This window comes from Zalophus californianus, chromosome 2 (genome assembly GCF_009762305.2).
Source record: "Zalophus californianus isolate mZalCal1 chromosome 2, mZalCal1.pri.v2, whole genome shotgun sequence".
Lineage (NCBI taxonomy): Eukaryota > Metazoa > Chordata > Mammalia > Carnivora > Otariidae > Zalophus > Zalophus californianus.
Window position 1 is genome coordinate 131,022,008 of NC_045596.1, and position 10,038 is coordinate 131,032,045.

Below are 10,038 nucleotides of genomic sequence, written 5' to 3' on the forward strand. Positions count from 1 at the left end.
TGGCATATTTATATAAGTTCTTCTCTCTTTAAAATTTTGATATACAGTTTCTTATAACAGGTCAAAATATACCCTAAATCACTAGTGTATGGCTTTGTTCTAGTCTCCTGCCTGATCACAGTCTCTCCCATTTTTTTTTCTTTTTTTTAAATCTTCTTCTTTCTTCTTTCAAACTTCTTATCAATTCCGTTTATAAAACCTTTTATAGGTTTCATCTTTACAGTCATCTTCCATCCCTTCATTGTATCAACCCTTATTTTGTACATATATAAGTCTTTCTCCCTTTAAAATTTTAGGAAGCACTTTCTTCTAACAGACCAAAAAACGCCCAAAATCTAGTGTGTGGCACTGATCTATGCACTAGCCTGATCATATTTGATCATATTCTGTTTTTTTTGTTTTGTTCTGTTTTTGTTTCTTTTTATCTTTTTCTTTTTCTTTTTTTTTCCTCTTTCTTTTTTCTTTCTTTCCCTTTCTTTTCCCCTGGTTTCAGGTCTTTTCTGATTTGTATACAGTATATTTGCTGGGGACGTTGTTAACCTGTTAGCATTTAGTTCTCTCATTTATCTGTTCTCCTCTGGACAAAATGACAAGATGAAAAAAATCACCTCAGCAAAAAGAACAAGAGGTAGTACCGTCAGCCAGGGACCTACTCAATACGGACATTAGTACGATGTCGGACCTAGAGTTCAGAATCATGACTTTAAAGATACTAGCTGGGCTTGAAAAAAGCATGCAAGTTATTAGAGAAACGCTTTCTGGAGGAATAAAAGAACTAAAATCTAACCAAGTCGAAATCAAAAAGGCTATTGATGAGGTGCAATCAAAAATGGGAGCACTAACTGCTAGGATACATGAGGCAGAAGAGAGAATCAGCGATATAGAAGACCAAATGATGGAAAATAAAGAGGCTGAGAAAAAGAGAGAGAAACAACTACAGGATCACGAGGGCAGAATTCGAGAGAGAAGTGATACGATAAGACGAAACAACATTAGAATAATTGGGATCCCAGAAGAAGAAGAAAGAGAGAGAGGGGCAGAAGGAATATTGGAGCAAATCATAGCAGAGAACTTCCCTAATGTGGGGAAGGAAACAGGCATCAAAATCCAGGAGGCACAGAGAACCCCTCTCAAAATCAATAAAAATAGGTCAACACCCCGACATCTAATAGTAAAACTTACGAGTCCCAGAGACAAAGAGAAAATCCTGAAAGCAGCTCGGGAGAAGAGATCTGTAACCTACAATGGTAGAAACATTAGACTGGCAACAGACCTATCCACAGAGACCTGGCAGGCCAGAAAGGACTGGCATGATATCTTCAGAGCACTAAACGAGAAAAATATGCAGCCAAGAATACGATATCCAGCAAGGCTATCATTGAAAATAGAAGGAGAGGTAAAAAGCTTCCAGGACAAACAAAAACTAAAGGAATTTGCAAACACAAAACCAGCCCTAAAAGAAATATTGAAAGGGGTCCTCTAAGCAAAGAGAGAGCCTAAAAGCAGCATAGATCAGAAAGGAACACAGACAATACACAGTAACAGTCACCTTACAGGCAATACAATGGCACAAAATTCATATCTTTCAATAGTCACCCTGAATGTAAATGGGCTAAATGCCCCAATCAAAAGACACAGGCTATCAGATTGGATTAAAAAACAAGACCCGTCAATATGCTGTCTGCAAGAGACTCATTTTAGACCCAAAGACACCCCCATATTGAAAGTGAGGGGGTGGAAAACCATTTACCATGCTAATGAACACCAAAAGAAAGCTAGGGTGGCAATTCTTATATCAGACAAATTAGATTTTAAAACAAAGACTGTAATAAGAGATGAAGAAGGACACAATATCTTATTTAAAGGGTCTATCCAACAAGAAGATCTAACAATTGTAAGTATCTATGCCCCTAACATGGGAGCAGGCACTTTTATAAGGCAATTAATAACAAAAGCAAAGAAACACATTGACAACAATACAGTAATAATGGGGGACTTTAACACCCCCCTGACTGAAATGGACAGATCATCTAAGCAAAAGATCAACAAGGAAATAAAGACTTTAAATGACACACTGGACCAAATGGACTTCACAGACATATTCAGAACATTCCATCCCAAAGCAACGGAACGCACATTCTTCTCTAGTGCCCGTGGAACATTCTCCAGAATTGATCACATCCTAGGTCACAAATCAGGTCTCACCCGGTACCAAAAGATTGGGATTATTCCCTGCGTATTTTCAGACCACAGTGCTTTGAAACTAGAACTCAATCACAAGAGGCAAGTCGGAAAGAACTCAAATACATGGAGGCTAAAGAGCATCCAACTGAAGAATGAATGGGTCAACCAGGAAATTAAAGAAGAATTAAAAGATTCATGGAAACCAATGAAAATGAAAACACAACTGTTCAAAATCTTTGGAATACAGCAAAGGCAGTCCTGAGAGGAAAGTGTATAGCAATACAAGCCTTTCTCAAGAAACAAGAAAGGTCTCAAATACACAACCTAACCCTACACCTAAAGGAGCTAAAGAAAGAACAGCAAATAAAGCCTAAACCCAGCAGGAGAAGAGAAATCATAATGATCACAGCAGAAATCAATGAAATAGAAACCAAAAGAACAGTAGAACAGATCAACGAAACTAGGAGCTGGTTCTTTGAAAGAATTAACAAGATTGATAAACCGCTGGCCAGACTCATCAAAAAGAAACGAGAAATGACCCAAATCCACAAAATCATGAATGAAACAGGAGAGATCACAACCAACACCAAAGAAATACAAACAATTATAAGAACATATTATGAGCAACTCTATGCCAGCAAATTAGATAACCTGGAAGAAATGGGTGCATTCCTAGAGATGTATCAACTACCAAAACTGAACCAGGAAGAAATAGAAAACCTGAACAGACCTATAACCACTAAGGAAATTGAAGCAGTCATCAAAAATCTCCCAACAAACAAAAGCCCAGGGCCAGACAGCTTCCCAGGGGAATTCTATCAAACATTTAAAGAAGAATTAATACCTATTCTCCTGAAACTGTTCCAAAAAATAGAAATGGAAGGAAAACTTCCAAACTCATTTTATGAGGCCACCATTACCTTGATCCCAAAACCAGACAAAGACCCCATCCAAAAGGAGAATTACAGACCAATATCTTTGATGAACATGGATGCAAAAATTCTCACCAAAATACTAGCCAATAGGATCCAACAGTACATTAAAAGGATTATTCACCATGACCAAGTGGGATTTATCCTTGGGCTGCAAGGTTGGTTCAATATCTGCAAATCAATCAACGTGATACAATACATTAACAAAAGAAAGAACAAGAGTCATATGATCCTCTCAATAGATGCAGAAAAAGCATTAGACAAAGTACAGCATCCTTTCTTGATCAAAACTCTTCAGAGTATAGGGATAGAGGGTACATACCTCAATATCATAAAAGCCATCTATGAAAAACCTACAGCCAATATCATTTTCAATGGGAAAAAGCTGAGAGCTTTTACCCTAAGGTCAGGAACACGGCAGGGATGTCCACTATCACCACTGCTGTTCAACATAGTATTAGAAGTCCTAGCCACAGCAATCAGACAACAAAAAGAAATCAAAGGCATCCAAATCGGCAAAGAGGAAGTCAAACTCTCACTCTTTGCAGATGATATAATACTGTATGTGGAAAACCCAAAAGACTCCACCCCAAAACTGCTAGAACTCATACAGGAATTCAGTAAAGTAGCAGGATATAAAATCAATGCACAGAAATCAGTGGCATTCCTATACACCAACAACAAGACAGAAGAGAGACAAATCAAGGAGTCGATCCCATTTACAATTGCACCCAAAACCATAAGATACCTAGGAATAAAGCTAACCAAAGAGGCAAAGGGTCTGTACTCAGAAAGAAATTGAAGAAGACAAAAAGAAATGGAAAAACGTTCCATGCTCATGGATTGGAAGAACAAACATTGTGAAGATGTCAATGCTACCTAGAGCAATCTACACATTCAATGCAATCCCCATCAAAATACCATCCACTTTTTTCAAAGAAATGGAACAAATAATCCTAAAATTTGTATGGAACCAGAAGAGACCCCCGAATAGCCAGAGGAATATTGAAAAAGAAAAGCAAAGCTGGAGGCATCACAATTCCAGACTTCCAGCTATATTACTAAGCTGTCATCATCAAGACAGTATGGTACTGGCACAAAAACAGACACAGAGATCAATGGAACAGAATAGAGAGCCCAGAAATGGACCCTCAACTCTATGGTCAACTCATCTTTGACAAAGCAGGAAAGAATGTCCAATGGAATAAAGACAGTCTCTTCAACAAATGGTGTTGGGAAAATTGGACAGCCACATGCAGAAGAATGAAACTGGACCATTTCCTGACACCACACACAAAAATAGACTCCAAATGGTTGAAAGACCTAAACGTGAGACAGGAGTCCATCAAAATCCTAAAGGAGAACACAGGTAGCAACCTCTTCGACCTCAGCCACAGCAACCTCTTCCTAGAAACATCGCCAAAGGCAAGGGAAGCAAGGGCAAAAGTGAATTATTGGGATTTCATCAAGATAAAAAGCTTTTGCACAGCAAAAGAAACAGTCCACAAAACCAAAAGACAACCGACAGAATGGGAGAAAATATTTGCAAATGACGTATCAGATAAAGGGCTAGTATCCAAAATCTAGAAAGAACTTATCAAACTCAACACCCAAAGAACAAATAATCCAATCAAGAAATGGGCAGAACACATGAACAGACATTTTTCCAAAGAAAACATCCAAATGGCCAACAGACACATGAAAAAGTGCTCAATGTCACTCAGCATCAGGGAAATCCAAATCAAAACCTCCATGAGATACCACCTCACATGAGTCAGAATGGCTAAAATTAATAAGTCAGGAAACGACAGATGTTGGTGGGGATGCAGAGAAAGGGGAACTCTCCTACACTGTTGGTGGGAATGCAAGCTGGTGCAACCACTCTGGAAAACAGTATGGAGGTTCCTCAAACAGTTGAAAATAGAGCTACCATACGATCCAGCAGTTGCACTACTGGGTATTTACCCCAAAGATACAAATGTAGGGATCCGAAGGGGTACGTGCACCCCAATGTTTATAGCAGCAATGTCCACAATAGCCAAACTGTGGAAAGAGCCAAGATGTCCATCGACAGATGAATGGATAAAGAAGATGTGGTATATATACACAATGGAATATTATGCAGCCATAAAAAGGAATGAGATCTTGCCATTTGCAACGACATGGATGGAACTGGAGGGTGTTATGCTGGGTGAAATAAGTCAATCAGAGAAACACATGTATCATATGTATCATATGACCTCGCTGATATGAGGAATTTTTAACCTCGGGAAACTAACTGAGGGTTGCTGGAGTGGTGGGGGGTGGGAGGGATGGGGTGGCTGGGTGACAGACATTGGGGAGGGTATGTGCTATGGTGAGCGCTGTGAATTGTGCAAGACTGTTGAATCACAGATCAGTACTTCTGAAACAAATAATGCAATATATGTTAAGAAAAAAAAGGAAGAAGAAGATAGCAGGAGGGGAAGAATGAAGGGGAGTAAGTCGGAGGGGGAGACGAACCATGAAAGACGATGGACTCTGAAAAACAAACTGAGGTTCCCAGAGGGGAGGGGGTTGGGGGGATGGGTTAGCCTGGTGATGGGTATTAAAGAGGGCACGTTCTGCGTGGAGCACTGGGTGTTATGCACAAACAATGAATCATGGTACACTACATCAAAAACTAATGATGTATGGTGATTAACATAACAATAAAAAAATTAAAAAAAAAAAGAAAATTGTCACTTGAACAACAGTATCTTACATCAAATTCACCTGTCTATGTTAGGCAGAAAATGTGGTTTAAAGCATTGTTGCATAGAGTTCGTTTGCAGAAGACAATCCAGATTTCAAGGGGCTGATTATGGCAAATATCTGTGACTTATTAGCTAGGATCATTCATTGTAAAATCTTCTATTTATACATAAACTACTATCTTCTATTTATACACAAACAACACGCCTAACAATTACATATAATTTTATTTTAACAATGTAGCATATATCATTTTATGGCAAGAATTTTTAAGGTGAATATCCTGAAATTTTATGCACAAATCACATTTGTACTGGCATATAAACATTATTCTGAAGTGAGTACATACGAGTTTTATTAGTTCCACTATTGGGTCTGTGACTTCTCGAAGGCATAAGAATACGAACTGTCCTGTGGTGAAATAATGAGCATCAGTAAATAACAGTGTATTTAATATTTAAGAAATATTCCTAGGAACTTATGAAAATACATAAGGCAGGGATAACAAGACCCTTTCATCAGTCTCTGAACCTACCACTGTGAAAGACATTACTAATCAATTAGACACTTTCTCCAACTGTCTCCAACTGCAATCTCCTGAGTACTTTCCAATACCATATTTCAGGCAGCAACTATTAGTCAATCAGTTTGCAAACACATGAGACCTATTTGCTATCCCTAAATAAGAAACAAAGATCCAAAGACTACAGCTCTTGGTCCTCAGGATTTCTTTACTTTTTAAGCCATCTATAGATTCTGGCCCAATACAGAGTGTTTTATGATTCTCTTTTAATTTTCAAGCTTTATTTTTTTAAACTTTTGTTTAAAAGATTTATTTATTCATTTGAGAGAGAGAGAGAGAGAGAAAGTGGGGTAAGGGCAGAGGGAGAGGAAAAGAACCTCCAGCAGACTCCCCACTGTACGCAGATTTCCCCATGAGAGGCTGGATCCCACAATCCTGAGATCATGATCTGAGCTGAAACCAAGAGTCGGAAGCTCAACCAACTGAGCCACCCACGAGTGCCCCTATTTTTTTAAAAACTTTAACTTCACTGTGAAGCAAGGACATTTTCTAGATTCTGCACATAATTTACCTAATGGGTAAACAGTGGGGCATCTCAGCCAATTCCTAACTTGACATCATCTTATAGAAGTAAAGCATTATAGAGTTATACTGAGTTTTAGTTACCACATACTTTAATCTATCCTGCTAGGTCAGAAGAATTCTTCCAAATGCTCACGGGGACCAAGGAAGCAAGGCCTTTTCTATCTTTGCCTGTGTCCAGCCCTCTACTCCAGGTCCAGACATCTAGATTCTAACACCAAGAGGTTCTCCCACTTTCCAGCAATGTGTTTTGAAGTCTAAACCTTTCATTTCTGGGCATCCACTTCATGAAGTGGACTCCCACTAGAAGCAATTGCTTTGAAAACTTTTGTGGGTTTTTTTGACTGCAGGTTTTTATTTTTATTTTTTTTAATTTTTTATTTTTTTAATTTTTTTTAAAGATTTTATTTATTTATTTGACACAGAGAGAGACAGCGAGAGAGGGAACACAACAAGCAGGGGGAGTGGGAAAGGGAGAAGCAGGCTTCCCGCCGAGCAGGGAACCGGATGCGGGGCTCGATCCCAGGACCCTGGGATCATGACCTGAGCCGAAGGCAGACGCTTAACCGACTGAGCCACCCAGGCGCCCTGACGACTGCAGGTTTTTAAATGTACTAAAAATCTTCATAACCGTACTCCTCCACTTAAATTTTCCATCTCCTGTCATGGATCCTTGTACTTTTCCTGAGAAGAGCTGCATTTTGGAGACATTCGTCTCCTGGGTACACTTTCTTCACAGGACCAATATGAGTAACTATATAAGTAAAAATATATACTTATAAATCATATAAATTGTATGTTAAAAATACATTTATTACTAGAGACTCCTTGTGCCTCCAATCCTCCAACATGATTTTCTTGAGGACAGCAGTGAGTTTATTTATTCAGCCACTGAATATATTATCAGTATAGATGAGATTGACTATTTCTCTCGAAAGGGTTTGGGTCACCACCATTGGCAACCAAGCTCAGGACAGGGGTAGAACCCAGGACAGAAAGTTTGTTCTCAAGCAATGCTTCTGGTTTTAAAAGCTAGAATGTAACTCAAGAGCAATAAAACAGACACAAAAGTACACATCTTGGTGTGGGCAAAAAAACAAGAGTGGGCAGAATCAGGTAAGGCTGGGATTTCCTAAACACTGGAATTTTCTGGGGGAGAGAGGAGGAGCAGAAAAGAATACCGCCATAGAACTCCAGGAGAAATCCCAAGACTATACCAGCAAAAAACGAAATATAATTCCAACAAGCAGTATTATTAAATTCTTATTTTTTATTTAGAATGAATCAGTTTTCTTTTATAATCAAATGATTTCTTTCATCATTAAAAAAATTGTTAAATGGTATCAGATATATAGAACAGTGTGAGGCAAACTCTAAATCGTTATCTCTAGGTTACAGGAAAGAGCCTATTTATACTCAGCTAACTAGGTCCATTCCAGAGGTTTAAAGCCGGGTTAAAAATCTAAGGACTATTTTTTTTAAAGGTTTTATTTATTTATTTGGCAGAGAGAGACACAGCAAGAGAGGAAACACAAGCAGGGGGAGTGGGAGAGAAAGAAGCAGGCTCCCTGCTCGGGGCTCGATTCCAGGACGCTGCGATCATGACCGGAGCAGAAGGCAGCCGCTTAACGACTAAGCATTATTATGCAGACTTTTGAAAATAATGGGAAAAGGAAATGAAATGCTTCCCTTTTTTCAAAATCCATCTCCACCAAGTCAAGAAAAATTTGAAGGTTCCCGCACTAGTTGAAGGAGGCCCAGTTCAGGAAAATCGCAAAGGGGCAGGGCTCTGAGCTTTCTAAAAGCAAGTTCTTTGTTTAGAACATTCTGATCACAGGGGGGTCACCAGCGCCCCCCTGCGGAAGAGAAAACCCCGACAGGCTTCTTGCGCCTCTCTCAGGTTCCCGTAACTTTGAAAAGGAACCGCTTTGGAAGGCTGTGAGAACCGTCCAGGGCACTGCTAAAAGGGGTGCCTCTTCCAATCGAGAATACTTTGAACAGATCCATTGATTACTCTGAGCTCATCCTATAGATCCACGGCGACAAATCTTCCCTGGAACATCCAATCTCTTGGTTAGCCCAGACAAGGGAGAGCGGCCACGTGGGGAACGGAGGGAGAAGTTGGCATGCGAACTTCTCCGAAAGCCCAAAGCCGTCACCGAACCGCGGGCTGGGTGACCACCAGGAGGGGCGGCTCTCAGTGACCCCCCCCTCAACCCCCCCCCCCCCCCCGCGGCCCCAGCCCAGACCCGGGACGGGAAGGGGAGACCAGGAAAGACACAGGGCGGCGCGCGCTCGGTACCCGGAAGGCGGCTGCCTGTCGCTCGCGGCTCCGCGGCTCCGTCGCTGTGAAGGTGGCGCGGGGGTCCGCGGAGCGGCCGCCGCCGCAGAAACAGCAGCAAAGCAGCCAGAGGAGCCGCAGCGCCCGCAGCTCCATCCCCGCGGCCTCCGGCCGCCAGCTCCCGCCGGGTTTCTCTTTCGATTCCTCGGCTCCTCCCCCTCCCGGGTTTGCGGGTTGGGAGCAGCTGAACTGGGTGCACGGTGCTGGGGGCTTGGCCGCTCCTTTAGGCGACAACGCTCCGTACCTGGGAATCCTATTAGTTGGGAACGGTGGCGGTTTCGCTGGTGTTTTGTGGCAGCTTTAGGCACATGACCATGTGCTTTCTGGTTTCATCTCCCAGCGGTTAGAGGAAAGCCTGAGAGTCATTCCTTATGCAACACGCGAGAATGCAGACTATTATGTCACCTGAGCTTCGAGAATGAAGTCCTTTATTTTTCTTCCTTTTATCTCAAACTGAAAGGTTCAGGCAGTATTTGAATTTTACTTGTCCTTATTTCTGTTGTTCCTGCCGCGATGGTCTCTCACATTTAGGACCTAATTCTAAAATGTTAGCGAATTTACACAAAGGCATTCATTCGTTTAGCAGATGTTTGTAAATACCTAACAGGAATTTACAGTTGTGAAAATAATGCACAATGTCTCTATCTGTTATGTTACGGCCATTTCAAAAACTCTCAAACCTGTTTTTCTATTTGCAAAGAAGGGTAGAAGTAGCAGGTACTTCTGAGTTTGTAGTGAAATTT

General features: G+C 40.9%; 1 protein-coding gene across 1 annotated transcript in view; it reads right to left on the reverse strand.

The window, feature by feature from the left end:
• CTSO (cathepsin O) overlaps positions 1-9,482 on the reverse strand; it is a 30,375-nt gene extending 20,893 nt beyond the window's left edge. The window contains exon 1 of the mRNA XM_027598212.2: positions 9,257-9,482. Within this exon, the coding sequence (XP_027454013.1) occupies positions 9,257-9,391 (135 nt within the window). The 5' untranslated portion in view covers positions 9,392-9,482. The remainder of the gene's footprint in view (positions 1-9,256) is intronic.
• Between the last annotated feature and the right edge of the window lie 556 nt (positions 9,483-10,038).